This window comes from Lissotriton vulgaris, chromosome 3_1, assembly GCF_964263255.1.
Source record: "Lissotriton vulgaris chromosome 3_1, aLisVul1.2, whole genome shotgun sequence".
In the NCBI taxonomy this organism is placed as follows: Eukaryota; Metazoa; Chordata; class Amphibia; order Caudata; family Salamandridae; genus Lissotriton; species Lissotriton vulgaris.
In genome coordinates, this window is record NC_141689.1 from 1149042178 (window position 1) to 1149063451 (window position 21274).

The 21274-nt window shown below is 40.6% G+C and overlaps 1 protein-coding gene across 2 annotated transcripts in view; it reads left to right on the forward strand.

Moving 5' to 3' along the window:
* ODAM (odontogenic, ameloblast associated) overlaps positions 1–7801 on the forward strand; it is a 39431-nt gene extending 31630 nt beyond the window's left edge. For both annotated transcript variants that reach the window (XM_086963143.1, XM_086963144.1), the window contains 2 exons: positions 3130–3196; positions 7414–7801. In XM_086963143.1, the coding sequence (XP_086819269.1) occupies positions 3130–3159 (30 nt within the window). In that variant the 3' untranslated portion in view covers positions 3160–3196; positions 7414–7801. The remainder of the gene's footprint in view (positions 1–3129; positions 3197–7413) is intronic.
* Positions 7802–21274: the final 13473 nt, after the last annotated feature.

Sequence of the window (21274 nt, forward strand, 5' to 3'; positions counted from 1 at the left end):
CCCACTCCAAAAGCCACAAAATCTGCGTAACATGCATTCTACTAATATAAACTTCCAAGCATGTCATTTGATTTCTGGCAATATATAAAGTTATAAATTAAAATTAAAAATCACACAGTCTAATAATTGGGCAGTTCTGCTTGTTTTTCTGTCTATTAATCTTCTGCAGCAATGACTAGTCCACTTCTTTTGCTGTAGGTTTAACAGTAGTTTCATTGGAGAAACACGCATTTCTATGCGCAATTAGCTTTGCATATCAATTTAGGAACATGAAAATCTATAGAGGAGGAAGAGTCTTTCACTGACTCACAGATATTGCAAGCACTTTGAAAAATAAATGAAAAATTAAGGAGTCCAAAGCTCACAAGGGGAAAAAAACGATGTCACAGTTCTGTCATGAATGATCATGATTTATTACTTCAGCAAACCTTATATATAGCACTGAAGTGGCTGAGCTCACAGTTTTAGAACGTTTTAGTGAAGCATTTAAATGCAAGTACATGAAGTAAAACATACATCAGTGAGCAATATACCTAATTTTTATGTATGTTTGTAAATAAGAAGAAACTTGATTTTGTAGTAAAAGACTAAAAGAAAAATGATAAGAAAAAAGAGGAACAAATTAGGAGAGAAAGCAAAGAAGAAATACATTCATGTACAGTTGTTAAATGACAGAGTAGCTGGATAAAAAATTAACACATGGCAGCTGTAGCAAACTGTTTTTGATTTTGCCATTAGCGTCTAGAGCAGAAACACTTTTAAGTCTATGTTTGTCACCTATATGATTGCACCCAGATTGGAAGGATAATTTGGTAACATCCTTCCGGCAAGTGGTTATTTGCATAACAGCAATAGCAATAACAAAAACAATTAATTTAGCACTTTTGGTAAGGATTTACATAAGGGTGATAATGAACCCAGACAATTATTCTAAAAAGAGAGGGGAAAGTTAAATTGGAAATATCACAATGTACCTTCCTCACTTTTACACAACCAACATAAGTTAGAAACAGAAATATCAAACTTATATATGTGAACTTGGAGTGACAAGTAGTCTATTGTAAATGAAAAACAACAATTGAGTAATACTGGCTGATATGGACATTTTAAATACCTTCAGCCAAATTTTGTTTCAACTTTTTAACTCAAACATGTGCTGAATGTCATGTTTCCACAAGAGTTCAATTGACGATTTAGTTATGATAACTGCTGGTAGATGAATTGATCTACAATCAGCAGCAGCTCGTCCTATAGTAACATCCGAAATCAAATTGTACAAGAAAGCTGGTGAAGTATCATTACGATCAAGTGGAAACAAATGTGAGAACCCAGATAAGAAGTAGAAAGGGAGATCTGCAATAACACTATGGGGCCGATTCACAGAACTAATCTGAGACAAAATCCTAAACTTACTACTTTCAGTATTCACAGAAGGCATTTAGTAGTAGTAAAGTTAGGACTACTAACTTTACTACTACTAACTTGAGACAAAATCCTAAACTTACTACTTCTGGTATTCAAGGAAGGCATTAGTAGTAAAGTTAGTAGTCCTAAATGCTTTCTGTGAATACCAAAAGTAGTAAGTTTAGGATTTTGTCTCAGATTAGTTCTGTGAATTCGCTCCATGGTTCTTAAGAAATGTACTGGATAGTGAATAAAAGGGTTGTAACATTTCAAAAGGTATTATAGAGGATTTATCCCCAAGTTCATCAGTCTAGTATATTTTGTAAACATATTTTTATTGCCATTTAAAGATTCACTCATTCACCTCACATCATAGACCAGGTTATTTATACACCAGATAAGCATGCTGAGATTACAAACATGGAGTACAATCATGTGGCACTTGTCTCCAAGCATATTAGTAAACAGTAATACAACATACACTTCCACATCGTTATGTGCTGGTCAGTATTAGTGTGTGGGAATGCTATCAATCCGTGACATGGTATGTCTGTGGAGGCTGAGCCCAATAACATGGTGGTCAGTGAATGGGTAGGGTGCACAATTCCGACTTGACTCCATAGGAATGCTAAAATATAGGGGGTGACTGGGAGAAAAAAATACAAAATAAAAGAATTGCAATAACCTGTATCGTAGGATGTGCATAACCAAACTGCAACAAACGTGGCTCTGGGACTGAACGTGGCTCTGAGACTGCAAGTGTCTCGTGATAAGGGATATTTTTTAGGGGATGTCTGGTATAGGAAAGCAAATTGCACATGCTTTGTGGCTGTCAGGAAGACAGGGTCCAATCGGTGTGCAGGTAAGGTTGGCAGGCGAGCAACTCTTGTAACGTTGTGAAACACTCACAGTACATGGAGGAAGGCGTATTATCCCATTCATCTAGTCACCTACTCCCCACTTTAGAGACCCTACAGCACTCCTCTCTTCTGGGTCCCCTACTTCCTCGCCACTCTCCTGGTCATCTGAGGCATCCCGCTCAAGATTCACATCCCTTCTCGGGTGTTCCCAGATATCCTGTACTTCTGTTCATAATTCTGCTGTAGGGCACATCCTGACTTCCCTGGCCTCCTCTCGATGAAGGGCCCTATCCTCAGCCCTGGCCCAGGTCGTGAAGTCCCATACCCATGTTTCAAGCACACGTCCCACTCTTGGTTTGCATCCCATTGCTATTCTGCTTTTGGCCAACGTGAGGGCCAGATCTACTAGGCTAGTGCCCACTTTACGGGCTTTGGACCCAAAGAGCCCGCCTCAAAGGCAAGTTTCCACCGTGCAGGGAAGAGAGTGCCTCAGCCCGGTATGCAGTCGGAGGTGAACCGCGGTCCAAAACACCTGGAGCACAGGACAACCCCATGTCATATGACATAAGTCCGCATAAGGCAGTCCGCTTTGATTAATCCAGTATACATACCTCCTCCTCTTTCTATCCAATGCTTCCAACAGACGGATTTGTTACATATATTTAAATTATTATTATTCCCAATTGTAGAGCAAAATACATATTTTAAGAATGGATATTCAGGAAATAGGTGTTTACGAACAACAAAATGTGTGTAACTTAATATATCAGATTTGAGTATAATGAAAAGCTTAATGAAAACTAAAAGCAACACCTTCGTAAGGTATGAAGAAGCTGGTAATGACACCAATACATTTGCTTTCCAGGGCAGCTTTAATCCATTCATGGAGCCATAAATGACTGACATAGATGAGTGGCGTCAGTTATGCATCTGTAAGTACCTTTTCTCAACATGATTCCTTATGATCTTTTTCACACTTGCAACTAAAATGTAACAGTGCTCTGCGTGTCTTAGCTTGCAATCAACCTTAGTAAATGTAGATTGTCTGACAGCTGTGAGGAGAAGTGTGTTTCAGCAGTGGCATAGAACTATAACATGGTACAGGGCTATCATGTGTGCTCTAAACTGTAATCTATTGGTTGGATAGCTAAGAGTGCTGTAATGATGCAGAACTCAGAAGATGTTGTAGTTTCCCTTTGCTGACATCACTGAAAATTTTGTGTAGACCTCTGCAGTGATGACAGTGGGATTTAAGCTACTACTGATGGCAGTAATATGTGTTTTGTACTTGCAGGAGGGACAGGAGGAATATGTAACCGTAAAGCAGGGTATTGCAGGTGTACACGTGTTGAGTTTGCATGGCTGGTGTGTGTGGCTTTATGCTATAGTGTGTTCTGCCACAGGTAGTGATGGACAGGCTTAATGGAGTACAAAGTGGTCCACTCAATCTACACACAACTTCAAGCCAATTTTATCATTGTTAAGTTCCACATTGTTTCCACTTGTGTCCTCAGATGCATTAAAGACTTACAGGTTCATGTACTTGATATGGGATACTGGCAATGACTTTGAAATTTACAGCAGACTATTGAGACTACCAATTGCAGATGGAGGATAATGCAAAAGGTCAAAGGAATGAGCATGAGAGAAGTGCTTTAGGTATGTAGCATGACTTTAGTTAGAGAGGACTGGGGTGAGGGAAAGGAGAAAGATGAAAAGTAGATCAGACTATCAACTATGCGGAGCTGGGTGATCAATGAAGAATTTATTGGGTCATGAGGAAATGAAGATTTGGTCTTTGAAAAAGGATTTGTACATGAAACGAACATCTGTTCAGAGACAAGAGACAAATCACACCAGACGCTGAGAGGGGAAAGACTAAGATGATCTCACATGCAAGTGATCTAGAGGTGACTTTATCCAAAAAATGAATGCTCAGTGAATACTGGAGACTGTCCACAGAGGAGGAGGACGGAGTTGACTGAGATTTTGTATGTATCTCAAAAATGAATAGAGGTGTGGGTGAAGTATAGAAATATGGCGGAATGAAAAGGTGAGGGAATGATGAACCATAACTGAAGATTATGGTAGACTTAGAACATCATGATAATTAGATACGAGAGTGGGCCAGTGATTCAAGCAATCAATCACTAGGGGAAGGCCTACAGTTTTTACTGTTTCATGCGATTGAGTTGTGTTAAACACCAACATCTGCATGTTGTCCCCACAAGCTCATAATAGGTGTTATTTATCACACCCGCTAAATAACATAATTTATCAGGTGCGTTAAATGACACCCACGCTCATAATCAGGCCCAGTGTGTCCCTGGTTTTCTGAACCCCTTGTAGTGATGCATTGTATGAAAAAATTGATAAGGCATTCTGATGATAGGGTTGGGAGTCAGGACTGCATCACCCAGGTGGAAGATTTTCAAGCAAATCTGAAGGCAGTTGAAATGTGGAAATGAGAACGCATATATGAAGGAAGTGAGAAGGATGTTTGAGTAGGAGCACAAGAGGTACCTGTGCATAATTTGGAATGGAGAATTTCACTGCATCTTATTTTTTTCTGTGTTCCATGGAGTTGGGTGTGCGTGTGCACAGAAAACATAACAGGCTTATTTGCAAGCCCCATCAGCCACCACTGCATCACTTTTTTCCGTACAAAAAGTGACGCACCGGCGGCGCAAGGGGCTTGTAAATAAGCTCCTGAGGGCCTTATTTATGAGGTTTTGCCAGAGGGCAGCACCGCAGGCCTTCCTACAGCACTGCCCTACGGCAAAAGAAAAGGGCAGGAATGTGCCATATTTATGAGAAACGGTGCTTCCTGTTCTTTTCCCTTGTGCTGGCGCACAATAGACTGCTGTGCACCAACATATGCATCTTTGCACCATGGTGCAAGAGTGCCTGCATTGCATTGATGAATATTTTTGTGGAGGAAGGGAAATCTTCCTACACAAAAATTGAATTGAATTGAATTGAAAATTCCATTTATATAGCGCATAACCACCCGAAGGCCTCGCAGCGCTAGGGACTGAATTCTGAACAATCACAAGAGGCTTTTTCCTCTTTCTATTTGTGCTGCAGAAAGCAGCATACACAGAGGAAGGAAAAACAAGGAGAAATAAAGATATTTCTCCTCGTTGTGCCTTGCTTACGCCTCCTCTGGGGAGGCACAAACTTTGGCGCTGCCTCAGATTTGCGATTTCTCGTAAATCTGGGGCAGTGTCAAAAAGCCATGGATGTTGCAGGTAACGTCCCCAGCAACACCTAGGAAACTGTGTTAAAGGGAACGATATTTAAGAGGCAGCATAAAGACAACAAATGTAGGGGTATATTATCAAGGGGGTTTATCTCCGTTTTTTTGGCTTTAAAAGCCAAGAAAGTGGAGATAAAATTATCTCCCTATTACCAAGCTGTGGCTAACACCAGTTAGCGACAGCTAATAGGAGATAGCGACCATCTTGGGCCCCGCTTTGCATGTCAGTGATATTTATCACTAATGACATGCAAAGTGGGCGTGCCAAGATGTTCACGACTGGAAACAGTCGCTAACATCGCTATCTCCTATTACAAACTTTTGGAGATATTCGCGCTAAGCGCGAATATCTCCAAAAGCTAACACCTGCCCTGAGCAGTTCTTAGCCATGTTATCCAATGGGAGGTGGATAACATGGCTAAGAGCATTTGCTCGATAATGCATGAATATCGCTGACTTTTCAGCTATATTCATGCATTGCGGCCGTTTTTTATCGCATTTGCGATAAACCTTGCTAATAGCAAGGTTTATCTGCGATAAAAATCGCCGCTGTGCGGCGATAATTTTTGTCTCTAAACAAGTTAGAGACAAAAATTATCGCTAGTTGTTGGTAATATGCCCCGTGGCTTTTTAATGCTGCCTCATAAATATTGAGCAGGCTCCTGCGCCACCGGAGCATCATAAACAGTGACCATCCGGCGGCATAAGTATGAGGCCCTGAATGTTAAGGGAGGTTCTCTATAGCGGGGACATTGTTATAGCTATATCAGCATAGAATGTCCCTGCATGAGATGTGCCAAAGAATTATAGAGCTTGGCAGAAAGGAGCGATGCTTGAGCTTGGAGATAAGATTGGACATGTGTCTTCTGGTCTCTCGAAGGGCGCCTTACTTCCATATCAAGATGCATGTTCGAGCTCTCCCGCCCCCCGCCCCCCCCCCCCCCCCCCCCCCCTGTCCTGTCCTCATGCACTGCTTGACTCCATGTGCTGGTGCACCGTGAGGTTTTATGCCTTAGATTTGATCATTCTTATTTCCACCTCGGGGCATTGTGTGAGCGACGCTCTGTAATAGGTGAAGTTTTAAATTTGCTCAGCTCGATGGTTTAAACACCACCTTTTAACAGCCAGGAATCCCGTGTTCACAAAATATGTAATTATTGGTGCAACGTGTAATTTTCATGGTTGCAGCTACTTACGCGATCTTCCTTAGTTGTTATTGGCCACGCAGACACTAGTTATTTTATTTGTGGAAAGAAAAGACATGAACCTTCTGAGGTAATGTCTAGGCCCCAGGCCTTCATTAACATAAAGGGTCCTGCCACCGACATTGTTGTAAGAAACTAAAACCAATAAGTCCGACTTAATGCACCGATTTATAAATTGTGCTCCCAGAATTTTGCCTCAAAAATGTGTACGTTTGAGAGTAAAACAATAGCTACCCTCGCTCTGATAAAAGCATTTGGCGCCCTCTTGTGGTTTGTGCCTTCTAGTCTGAATCAGAGTTTATTGTGTATATTGTGTGACGAGCTTTATTTACATTCAGGTAATAGTTGTATCTTTGAAACGGTAACAGTTCATGGAGTCTGTGTGTTTGTGTCGATGAAGCAGCTGTGAGGAATTATTATATCACAGGCTCGTGGAAGAATTATGAAAAAGATCAAAAAACATATCTATAAACTCCCCTTAAACTATGCATATGAGGACGCCAAACTATGCCCATTATAGTCTACAACTTTTTTGTGAATAGTTAACAAATTTACTGATTTAGCTGACGTTTGTATTATTAATGTTAGTTATTATTAATTTAGTGAAACAGTGACGATGAGGTCTATATTCCATATACTACATAAAGCAGTGTTTGATATTATGTTTTATTTATCTTTCCTACAGGGAGAAGTATGCTGAAAAGCCAGAGACACCTATTTTAATTTGATCACCTATTTATTCTTTTACAAGTTAACGTTTTTCTTTTGCAGGCATGCTAAGTACCACTCTCATTTACACTGTGTATTTACGTTTCTCGGTTTATTTTGTAAACATTTCAACAGCAGCGTTTGTGCTGATTTGACTAATATTATAAGACTAATTATATGTAGAAAGTTTCACCAATTTATGTCTTGGTAGAAATAGCCTACATAAATATATACGTGTGTCACATGTTGTATAGGGAATCTTGTTACGTTTAACATGACAGCATTGAGTTACCCCTTCAAATAAGTTTTGTTAAAGCGCCAGATGTATTTTTTGGTTCCTGTCCATGGCAGATTAAATTTTGTGAAAAAAATAATGATTGTGTTCATGTGATTTTTTTCCATGCTGTGAAAGCAGAGTGAATGGTCTGTTAGTGCAAAAGGTGTCTGCAGAAAGATTCAGATAAGAGGGCTTCATAATTGGCTTCCTAATTATTTATTATAATGCCCTTTTTCACACACATTGTACCATTAATGATTATGTCAAGCAACCACAAGTTAGCAGTGCAAGGAGCGTGAGAAAGGGCAATGGTAGAGTTTGTGAATAATTATAAATAATCATAGTCACCTCCACACCAAAGGCCTCATTTACAAACGTTTGCCATAGGGCTGCGCAGCAAGCCTCCTGCAGGGCAGCCGCAGCAAGCCTTCCTGCTGTTCCCGCACTGGGCAACCGACGTACAGCGGCGCCAGTACACAGGCTCAACACGGCCTCCGATCCACAGAATTTGTACACATAACAAATTCTCTACCTACGAATCAGCTTCGGCAACCCGACTAGTGCCGCCCTTTCAAAACTTAAAAACCACCCGATTAGGACCTTTTTGGAATTATCACCGGTTCACCGACCACGCGCCTTGATCATTAAGATCAGCCCTGAAGAGTCACAGCCACATGTTGGGACGAAACACGTGTCGGTTTGAGTGATATTTGCAGTGATTCCCAAGTGGGGAACGCTGTTAGTGAATAAAACCTTTGAAAACTATATGCTTTGTTTGATCTATCCCTACTAACACTACTCTAAAAACAAACCATTCTACAGATACATATTGTGTGCTCTGGACCTTTTGCCTAATTGAACGAAAAGGAGGTATTTGCCCTTCTTTCATTACAGAGGTTAAGGTTTTCCTCTGGCCAAGAAGCACCTACCACGATATCCATCTAACAAATATCCTACCGTAACAAGTTGTGCGCCTATTTTCTGAACACTCAAAAACCGACTCACAGAATATCTATTATATATGGTGCATTCCTGTCCTTGTTCTCTGTGCTGGTGCTCAATTAGCTGCCATGCACCAAAGCAGGCACCCTTGCACCATGGTGCAAGGGTGTCCGCATTGTAGAGATGATTGTTTTCGTGCAGAAAGGGTCAACCTTCCTGCTTAAAAATAACATATGGAGGCGATTTCCTCTTTCTATGTGTGCTGCAGAATGGGACTTGTGCTACATTGCCTCACTTCATTTCTACAAGGCCATAAAAAATCCACGCAAGATGGCTTTACGTGACCTTGTAGATATGGCTAAGGTGGGTGCACCACCGGAATATCACAAAAAGTGATGTTTCGGCGTCACACAAGGCATGTAAATGAGCCCCTCAGTCTAGTGTAATTTTCCAATATCTGAGGGTGCTAGGTGCAAATAAAGTCAGACACTCCAGTTTACTGCTATTTTTATGCTGCCCTCACAAAACATCAAACAATGTAAAGTCAGTGCTTAAGTTATGCTTGCTGGCTTTTGTTGGTGCCTAGCACTGGCACCGATTTCTAAACACTGCCACCTTTTAATCAGAATACACCACATGGTGGCACTTTGCTTATTTTGGAACACAGCATCTTAATAGAGTGCTCAACAATTCAAAATACTGAAAGGAAAATATTAAAACTAGCCCTTTCAAGCCACCCCTACAGCCTGAGGTAACCTGGAATTGTCCAAAATGTCACACTTGCTTAATTTAGATGTTCAATGACCTGCGGTGGAATACCATGAGCCCTTGCAATTATATATTGTGCAAACTGTGTAAAGCACACATTTTAAGGATATCAACTCCATTTTTAAAAAACAATTCTCACAAAAATAGTTTTGATTCATTTAAATGCTTATTTTTTAAATTGCAATTCATATGATTGCCACAATATTATATGAGTATCTCAACGTGTTTCTGATTTTTCCCTTGCTCATGCAAAGTGTTGCAGTAAACCAACATAAGAGCAAAGACAAAATTACAGTTTGAAATTCAAAATTAATTACTGTTCTACCATCAATGCAAAGTAGTATCATTATTCATGACATAAAAGATAATCTGGAAAAGACATACCCATGAAAGGAAAAGCGTTTTTGTAAGAACAATACAAAACAAACATTGGCAAAGCCAATTGATCTGGATTTTAGTTAGAGAAAGGGTTTGGAAAAAGTTGGGAAGCTATCTGTGTGTTGACCGATTTGTCATAGAATAAAAAGTTGATAATGACAAAATCTTGGGCCACAACAATATGGAAACTGGGAGCTGTTCCTCTTTGCAGGACAGACGGCTTTGATTAACCAGATTTAAGTAGTTCCCTTAAAGAAGAGAGGTATGAAAAGTATTCAGAAGATGAAGTGTGTGTTGTAAGAGGATAACTTAAAAGGTATGTGTTAGAAATTGGGTTCCTGGCTGACTGCGGTACAAGCCCTGATCAATTAGTAATGTAAATCCTAGTCAGGGTAAGCCACAAACACACCCAAAATTAAAGCGTGCTCAACCTCTGGTAGATTGGCACATAGCAGCCAGGCTTAACATCAAAGGCAACGTGTAAAGTATTTGTGCAACACTTAAAACAGTTAAAAACCACACAAAAAAATCCCAAACCAAGGTAAAAACATAGAGCTTTAGTTAATGAACAAGGCAAGACCAAAACAACACAACTCCAATTAGTCGAATCAGAGTTATGAATTTTTATAGAATAAATTGTCAAATAGTGCTTTAAAGCATAAAGCACCAACCAGGGATGCCTGGTCGAGCGAGACCGGGTAAAATTCAAAAGTTCAGACCGACTGCAATGGAGCAGGTCAGATACAGTTCCAGATCAGTCCCCCTTAAGGTTTGCCTTCCCACGATTTGTGGCAAGTGTCCCATTCACGGGGAAGCAGGTCACCAAGAGCAAGTAGATTTTTGTTGCCGATGGTCAGTGTGGCCCAATGAGCAGGCTGGGCATCGAGGATATGCAGGCTGGAGCCTCAAAGTGGCGATCCATGATTGTGAAAGAGGCTTGCTGTGCGAAGAGACAGCGTGTAGGGCAACTTGCCCTGATTCTTTGTGTCAGCACGGTCCCAGAGTGAACAGGCCCATTTGTGAAGAGCTCTGTTATGTCCCTGAGGCCCAGATCAGGAGGCCAGCAGACTAACCCTTTGAGCCACTCTGGGGTCCTGGGTTCAAGATGGGTTCCAAGTACAGTTCTTCTTTCCCCAGGCAAGACTGCAGCAGTTCCGCACAACAAGGCAGCAACTCTTCCAGAGTAGCAGTCCTGCAGAATGGCAATCCTTTCAGCAGCACAGCTGTCTTTCTTCTTGGCAGAGTATCCGCAGGTCCAGAAGTGTATTGAAGTGATGGTGTCCGAGGTCCAGTTCTTATACCCAGTGGTGTCTTTGAAGATGGAAGACTTCAAATAGATCCTTGAAGTGCACAGAGGCCATATCCTTCCTGCACTGGCTCCAGAGTCACTACAGGGTGATATGAATCCCTTTGTGAGGAGACAGGACACAGCCTATTTAGGCATAAGTGAGGCTGGTTACAGCTCCTCCCACTGATCCTCCCAGGATGGCCCATAACGTTACATCTAAGCTCCGATTGTGTGTGGCTCTCCAGGGGGAATACACAAAGCCCAGCTGTCAACAAGTGATCAGAGGCAGGCAGCAGGCACCAAGAGTCTAAAATAAGGAAATGCCAACTTTCTAAAAGTGGGATTTTCAGAATTGCAATTTAAAATCTGGCTTTACCATAAATGGTGATTTCAGAGACACCACACTTGGTGGTCAAATCTCTTCTCAATTGGAGATCACACTTATAAAATGTAATAAGGTAACCCCAATGTTCTCCAATGAGAGAGATAGGCCTTGCAGTAGTGAAAAACGAATTTAAGGGTTTCTCACTACCACGGGATGTAAAACTTAAAAATAGCATGTCCTACTTTTTTAACCCCTTCCATGCTGATGACGGAACCGCTCCGTCATCAGCTACAGTTGAGCTGTGCTGATGACGGAGCGGTTCCGTCATGGCCCGGCCGCCGCGCCTGCGCGGCGCTGATTTTGCGCCTGCGCGGGCGTTCTAATGAGCGGGGCGGGTCATGACGGAACCGCTCTGTCACCAGCATAGCTCAACCGCGGCTGGTGACGGAGCGGCTCCGTCACCAGCATGCGGCCGCCGCGCGGCCGCCCCGCCCCTTTAGCGCTGCGGCGGAATAGCCGCCGCAGCGAAGGGGTTAAATAAACTTCACCCTGCCCTTGGGTTATCCGGGACCTACCTAAGAGGTGACTTATATGTATTAAAAACAAAGGTTTGGGCCTGGCAGGAGGGTTAATTAAAAGTATGTGGTGAGTTAAGCAGGATGGCATGAACGGAACTATGTTCACAGTCAATGACTGTGTTGCTACCTTCACAAAACAAGTACCCAAACGTATTTAAAAGTTCATGCGCGAAAATTACAATGAACAACAATATTCTTAAATGGTGTCTAAATCAATATTCATTGATGCATGAAACATTAAAATTGAAAACAGTTTATTGATTCAATGACAATAAAAGTAAGTCAGAATTGTTAGTGCATCAATAACGATTACACTACTCAAACAAAATTGCGAATACACTCGATGAATGTTACATGTGATAACACCGTGCCCAATGCCTTTCGGGACCCTAAGTCTCTTCGTCAGGGGCCATGGCTGCTTAAACATGTGTCAAATGCACACAATACATCAGTAGCCATAAAAAATCCTACTGGCTGAGATCCAATTGTACACAAACTCCGACTGAATGTAGAGAAGAAAATCCTCAATGCAATGCTCAAAACTTCCAAAGACGCTCAAATTTGGAGCTGTGGACACTTCTAGGAAGTGTTTCATTATCACCCTGCTTCTGGCCGGTGTTCTAACTATTTCTGTGTCCCTGTCCGTTGGTACCTCTCCTACCACAGAGGGAAGCTTAGACATACAACTGTTAACCTGTATGTTGGTGCCTTCCCCTCTGCCCATGCCTCCCCTAAAGCACCACAGCTGTTTCTGCCCAGGCCTCACCGAATACTGTTATGTCATGGTTTTAAGCAGTATGTTTTAATCTATTTTTGTAATTTAACATATGCAGATGTGAATGGAAAATGCTGGTTTCACTAATTCTTTCGTTATAAAGTATTTACATTTGGACAAAAGAAGCTTTTTTTTGTTTGAATAATATATTTTATATAAATATGTATATATTTATACCCATATATACACATATATACATATATAGAACCATTTATTCCAAGGATAGCATCGTCTGGCATTGATTTGTGTGCTTTAGCCATGCGGATGCAATCCTTGGAATAAACCGATTTTAAACACGCTGGCAAGTGGCTTCATCATTTGGAGGCAACTCGTTGGTTTTGTATGTAGCGGCTGGCTCAGCCGCAATGAAGCCCCACTGTACATCATGCGGGTCCGTAGTGCGGAGGATTAAGAGGCACTACAGGAACAGTGTGCCCGTTCTGAGGAGGATTACATTCTTTTCAAGCCTAGCTGTGTTGCACATACCCGCTGTGGTAACATTAACATTTGCGGAACATAACGGAGCCCATTGTGATTTTATTTCAGAGCTAACTACATTAACCAGGATTCTTTGGAGCATATGCCCACCGGGGCGGGGTATTTAAATATGCTCAGGTGGACTGCTCTTGCTGTTGTGTCCCTGCGCCAGTGATCAAGGGCGATGTTATGCCAGAAACGCCTCTGGCATTGATTTGTCTGCTTGAGCCAGGCTGATGCAATCCTTAGAATACATAGATTTTAAACACGCTGGGAAGTGGCTTCATCATTTGGAGGCAACCCGTTGGTTTTGTATGTAGCTGCTGGATCGGTTGCGATGCAGCCCCACTGAACATCATGCGGGTCCGTAGTGCAGAGGATTAAGAGGCACTACAGGAACAGCGTGCCCGTTCTGAGGAAGATGACATTCTTTTCAAGCCTGGCTGTGTTGCACATACCCACCTGGGTAACATTAACATTTGCGGAACTTAACGGCGCCCATTGTGGTTTTATTTCAGAGCTAACTACATTAACCAGAAAAATTTGGAGCATACGCCCACAGGGCAGGGTATTTAAATATGCTCATGTAGACTGCTCCTGCTGTTGTGTCCCTGCCCCAGTGATCAAGGGCGATGTTACGCCCGAAACGCTTCTGGCATTGATTTTTGTGCTTGAGCCAGGCTGATGCAATCCTTGGAATAAATGGATGTTAAATCACTGGGAAGTGGTTTCATCATTTGGAGGCAACTCGTTGGTCTTACATTACCTACTGGCGGTCGCCAGTAGGTATATATAGTTAGGATTTTTTTGAATAGGGATTTCTGAAAATTCTATGTTGAATAACTTTGGTGTTGATGGACGGAATTGGTTGAAATTTTCAGGAAAATGGCACATTTTGTTTCTGAGCGTCCCCTGAAAGTTTGGGGGGGTTTCTTGAAGTGGGGGCCGAGAAAAAAGGGGGGTCCCAAAACGTGTTTTTAACATTGAGTTTTCCATAGGGCGGTTGGACTCACTTTTAGCTCGAACGGCAGAATGGATTTCTATGAAACTTGGCAAAATTGTAGGGACTGGTAGTCCGATGTGCCTTTGCTAGGTCTCAAAATATGTGCTCTAGTGGATTTTGAGTAATTTAGGTTCCAAAAAATATATATATCTGTAAGCGCGCCCCGGTATGCGCACCGGAGAGCGCTCCGGGCACGCTACGCGACTTGCGTGCGGAAAGCTGATTGGCTCTTGGGTGTCTGTAAACATTCTAAACAGTCCGGAGCGGCCGCCATCTTGTGTCTCGGTAGGATCGAGACACAAGAGGTGGCCAAAACAAAGGGGGAAATGACCATAAGGGGGCAGAGTAGATCCTCCCTAACCCTCTAGGTTTGATGTGGGGGCATTAAAAGGGCCCCGCAGGGCAAAAAAAATAAATTCTTTTTCGTTTTTTTTGCGGGGGGAGCACCCGGTATGCGCACCGGGAAGCGGGATGGGGAGCGTACTATGGGAAAAAAAGAATGATAGACTTTTCAAATATTGTATGTTTATTGATTGTTCTTTTTGTTCTTTTTTTATTTTTTTTTATTCAAGTAGCAACATGTAGGTACCAATGCAGAGTCTAAAAATTAATATACACCGTCTCATTTGTAGAAATCTAGAATGTTCTTTAAGAAGTTATTGTGGTATATGGAATTCATACCATAGTCTGTCAGGAAAGCAGAAACAATATGGAGGCAGGAGATGATAAAGAGATGTTAAATACACATTGGAGATAATATAGTTGGAGAAAGGAAGTAACTATGACCAAACTTACTATGTAACACAAAAAAGTTGCACAGTATATTTTAAGTCTCACTTTATATTATATCTTTTTGGGTACTATTTCATAATTTTCATATAAAAAAGAATAATGTCTCAAACAATTTTAACTTTTAAAATTTAAATTTATTGTTCTGATTTTTCACAATCTAAAAGAATTTGCAACATTAATTCATCTGGTATGTCCTCCTTTTCATTCAATGATTCACATTCTTCAACACATTTAATTAATTCTTGGTCTACAGTGTCATTCAAAAAGTCTATTTCTTCTTTTTCTTCATTAGGATTGTTTTCAATCTTAATTTGAAATGAAATATTATTTTCTTTTTGTTGTGCTTCCATTTTATTGCTGTAAATTGCATAAAAATAAATATATCAGTAGAGATAGGGCACTGTTGGGTTTAAGTTCTGACAGGTACTTGTGAGTTTTTAACAGTGAAGTTATCTTTGGGCACTGTATGGTTTCAGGCAGGAAGTAGAACTATTAAAAAGTGCCTGTGATGAAGCCTAAGTAAATTCATAATTATACCACAGAAGCCTAACTCAATCAATAATTTAAATATTTAAGCCTTTCTCAATGACTAACTCTTATAGGAGGACAGTATATAACTATCTGAAAATGTTTTCCTGAATTAATTTAAAGTGTATATCATAGTTCTCCTTTCAAATTTTTAAAATAACAACTTACCTTTCAAAAAGAAGTTTAAGTTGTCAGTGAAAATGCTCTTGAAATGTACTTCAGGAAGTAGTAGTCAAAATGGCTGTGTTTCTCTCTCTTTCTTTATATATATTCAGGTACATAACCAATCAAATGTCATGAAATAATAGTAGAAAATGAAAATAACATTTTAATTGGTTGTCAATTCTAACACTTCATATGTGTTTTTGTCATGTAATTTACCTCAGGATATTTAGTCAGGCCTACAGCATAAATGTCTCAATGGAATTCCATCAAATTTGGGTATATGGTAGGGACTGCTATGTAGTAGGGCCTATTCTATATTTTATTAAAGTGTCTTGAGTGGTTTTCTGTAAATTACTTTCCCACCTTTTTTTTAGCGAGCGCTTACCGGTGCGCGCCCAGGTACGCGTACCGGCGGCGTTATGGGAGTCCTCCATTTTGTGTTTCGGTAGAAGTGAGACACAAGATGGAGGGCAAACAATGTTCGGAATGGGGAGAAGGGGGCACGGTAGACACTTCCTGACCCTCTAGGGGGGCTTAGGACGCTCATATAGGCAAAAAAATAAAAAAACATTTGCGTGGGGAGCGGCCGGTACGCTTACCGGTAAGCGTACCGGGGAGCATACTTTGGTGAAAAATAGTGCAAAAAATTTAGAAAAAGATAAACGTTTTGAATGATTAGAGGTAGGGTAGCTCTGAAAAGAGCTATTGGGTTCTGTGGCTGATTTAGGTACCTACAAGTAGGTTCCAATGCACAGTCTTAAATTCAGGAGGAATATTCTTTTCCCCTCATCTGAGAAGTGCACACCATCTCCTCTGTAGATGTCTTGCATGTTGTAACACAAGTTATTGTTGTATATTGAACCCATTCTAAAGTCTCTCATGTAAGCAGAAACAGATTTATTCACATGTTTCAGTGCTTTGTCAAATTGTGGACAAAATTGGTTGGACCAGTTCCATTTCTGTCTTTGGCATATATTGGAATATACCAAGGCAGTTTGGGGAAAAAGTGTCATCAATTGATGAAAGGTGTCTTTTAAAAGCATTTCCAGACCAACCCCAGTCATAGTGCCCAAATCATTTCCACCACAGTGCACTATTAAGAGGTCAGGGTTTGGCAGATGCATAAAAAAATTATATTAAAAACATATAAAATATATTTTTCCTTTAAAAGAATAATACATTTTACAGCTTTTGATATTTGCTATTAAAAAACCATTGAAATTCACTGAAAAAAGCTTAGGTTATAGACCAAATATAGTTAGGAATTGGCATTTACAAAACCTTGAAAATTCACTGAAAAAACCATAGGTTATAGACCATATATAGTTAGGGATCAGCATTTACAAAACCTTATTTTACTCACACAAAACCATTGAAATTCGCATATATAGTTAGTTGCACTAACTATATATCGCGCACCCGCAATCCACTGCTGATGATGTCACATATTACATCATTCATGACATGGTCAGTGACATCACTGATGACATCACTGATGACATCATCCAGTGACTGTATTTTTCTGGAAAGTTATGGTTTTTTCAGTGAACATTTCACTCATACAAAACCATTGAAATTCCCCTGTTATAGTTAGTGCAGCTAACTATAACTCGCGCGCCCGTAATCCACTGCTAATGACGTCACATATTACATCACTCATGACATCGACAGTGACATCACTCATGGCATCACTGATGACATCTCAAATGACATCACTCATGACATCACTGATGACATCATCCAGTGAATGTGCGTCTTTCTGAGAAATAAATATTTTTTATATATGTATATCTAAAGGTCGATGGAAGAATACATGGGTAAATAAGTGTCTAAATGGAAGTTTTTTTTGTATAATTGATTGTATAACTGACTTATTAAGTGTATCTTAGTGAATACATGTTTTAGCGAATAATGTTTAAATATTTAAATATCTGTATCAGTGTCTCACTTTGTGTATTAGTGGCGGCATGGGTTGGTGAGTAGCTACATGAGTGTGTATATGGGTTATTAGTTGGTTTTTTGAGTATCAGTATGAGTGTCTGTATGGTTCGCTGGGGGATATTACTTAGAGCATGGATGCATGAATGAGTGACTCACTGTTTGTATGTGTTTTGAAGACAGCATGTGTGCAGGACTGTATGGGTGGATGGGTGTGTTAGTGAGTGAATGACTGTCTCAATAGTGAATTTATGAGTAAGTACATATGTTTTAAACTAGTATATGTGAGTATTGATGTACATAAATGAGAATATACAAGAGTGAGAGATTGGAGAAGTTCCTGTATAAATAAGTATGTGTTTCTATAAGAGATTGTTTAAGAGAGTAAGTGTGTGTACGTTTCTGTAGAAGTAAGTGTAGTGGTGTGTGTTTAGCTGTATATGCATGTAAATGGATGTTGATAGTGTATTTGGATGTGTGAGTATTTGTGTGAGTAACTCTATGTATGAGTGTAGGTGTGTAACAGGTTGTATAGGTGTATGCGTACATATGATGAGTGAGTACATGTATGAGTGACTATATAGAACTGTTGGTGAATGAGTGGATGTGTATGTAGATTTTATTATCACTGAATAGGTTGTTCTAACTGGTATTGGTATCTCCATTGTTTTGAAAATTGTAGTTTCTATTTTTCAACCTGTGTATCAAAGGTTATATTAGGGTGAGAGGAGGTCTGCCACTCTTTCACAAGGATGATGTCATCAGTGATGTCATTTGAGATGCCATCAGTAATTTCATGAGTGATGTCACTGACCATGTCATGAGTGATGTAATGTGTGACGTCATCAGCAGTAGATTGCGGCACGCGAGTTATAGTTAGCTGAACTATAACGGGGGAATTTCAATGGTTTTGATTGAGTGAAATGTCCAGCTAACTATAACATGTGTGAAACCTATGTTTTTTTTCAGTGAATTTCTAAGGTTTTTTAAATGCTAATTCCTAACTATAACGTGTGTGAAACCTTTGGTTTTTTTAGCGAGTTTGCAAGGTTTTTTAAATGCTAAATCCTAACTATAACGTGCCTAAAACCTATGTTTTTTTCAGTGAATTTTATAAGTTTTGTAAACGCCAATTTTTAAATGTAATAATTGTTATATTTATTATTTTTATACTGATTTACTACATTTTGTATATTAATTATTTTTACCTATTTTCTTTTTTAAATTACATTACATATTTTCAAAATAATAAATGACTTTTTTTATTTTATATTTTTTTCAATATATTAAAATTAATTTTAATATTTTTGTTGTATCTTTTTGGTAAACGTAGGGTGCATGTACCTTCCTCGCACACTCCTCGAAACATAGCCTCTATTTTAAATTAATATTTGGGTACGCGTAGGATAAGCGATCGGCGCGTGGTGTCCTGCACATGTCTATTCGTACTATACACGTACCTGTGCATACGTCGCAAATACGTTTTGACGCTACGCATCGCATCGGCACTTCCGCATGACATCATATACGTTTGTGCGGCGCATGGTACGCGTACCCCGCAAAAAAAATTCATGTTTAAAAAGATATATCTATGTATTTTAATGTAAATATTAAGGCAAGACATTATCTGAGGAAATCATGAAACTAGTATTCATTTAGTTTTAATATGCTTATATTACTTTTAAGAGCAATTACGCAAATTGCGGGGTATGTCGTATGTGCGCGCATCATAAGAGCAGCCTACGCGTACCCCATGTGACTTCAAAACAAGAGATTTGATTGGTTCATAATGCTTCCTATTCTAACTGTTGAAGGACCCCACCCATTTTAATCCTTCTACTTTGACCTTCACTGAAGAAACATCTTTTTGTGAAGCAGCTGTTTTTTGCAGATCTTCAACATGGCTACACTGCAAGATGTAGATTTTTCAGAACACTCTTCTGATGATGAATTTCTTGCAGAAGATCTAGTCTCCAAAAGAAAAGAGGCACTCATTTGTGAAAGTGAAAGTGAATGCGGGGAAGGTGACATGCAGTGTGTGTTTGGTCAGTGCTGTCCAGAGGCAATCCAAACAAGCGCTACTCTTTTGGGACTGCCAGCATGGTTAAGCATGTTAAAACCCAACATGCCCGCAACTATCCTCGTGCTGCATGCAACAGATTTTGGGATTAGACTCCACTAGCTGTACCCAGCACATCTGCAGGAGCATCAAGTCCTCATCAGGACATCCATCCAGTTTTTGGAGTTTTTATTATTTTGTGTAAATTTTGCAAAGAGACTCTTTGCTATGGGGAACAATCCATAGACTTAATTTGCAGGCACAAACAAAAGCACCGTTGCTCCCACTCTTGGGGGCATATTACTAAGGGGGGCATTAGGCAATTATCACCGATGTAGCGGCCGTTTTCGGTCGCTAAGCGGCGATAATTCTATCGCCCTATCAGCAAGCTGTCGCTAACTGATGTGTTAGCGACAGCTTTTAGGTGATAGCGAGCTGTTTGGGGCCCGCTTTGCATGTCAGCGATGTTTATCGCTAATGACATGCAAAGTGGGCGTACCCAACCAGTTAGCGACTGAAAGCAGTCGCTAACGTCGCTATCGCCTATTAGCAAGGCAGGCGTACCATTGGAATATCTCAAAATGCTAACACCTGCCCAGACCAGTTCATAGCCATGTTATCTAATGGTAGGTGGATAACATGGCTAAGAGCATTTCGTCGCTAATGCGTGAATACTAATGCGTAATGAGTCGCTAATGCGTGAATATCGCCGTATTCTCAGCGATATTCACGCATTTCGCCTCTATCGCTGGATATTTTAGCACAATGGAGAAAAACGTTGCTAATAGCATGTTTTCTCCGCTAACATGTCCAGCGATAGGCAGCGATTAAAAAAATCATCGCTAAGCCTATTTAGCGATAAATATCGCTATCTGTTGGTTATATGCCCCGTAATTTTTTTTTGTTTATTTGTTCCAGACTGTTTTGTTTCTGCAGTTCCCTTTTTTTCCTCTTAAAAAAAAAAAATTGTTCAGAAAAACCAAAAATAATACAAAATAACAAACAACACACAAAAAAAAGTTCTTTTTAGAACTAACTTCACTGGTCGAAAAAAGAGCTATATTAGTATGATAGAGTGTAAAAGTTGGGTCAGTGCATGAGTACTTGGATACTGACTGAATGATTACAGTTCTGCAAGAAGAGTGCCTGAATTTATTGAGGGACGCTCTTACTTGCCATACCTGATGCCGTGTGGGGAACGGCTGATCTTGGGACCCTCATTCGTGCTGCGTGGCGGAGGTCCTTCGCAGCGCTAGCAGCCATAGTGCCGTGAGGGGAACGGGCAAACCAGCAAACCAGCGAGCGTAGTGCAGTGAGGGGAACGGCACCGTGGCTCCAACTACTGCCGCCTACATTTCCCAGGAGCCTCCAGGGGAGCAACCTCACCACTGCGCCGGCCCAAGCCCTCAAAGCGCGCCCGCACCCACGCATCACGTGAGGCGCTTACTTGCCATACCTGACACCGTGAGGGGAACGGCTGATCTTGGGACCCTCTGTTGTGCTGCATGGCAGGGGTCTCTTGCAGCGCTAGCAGCCATAGTGCCG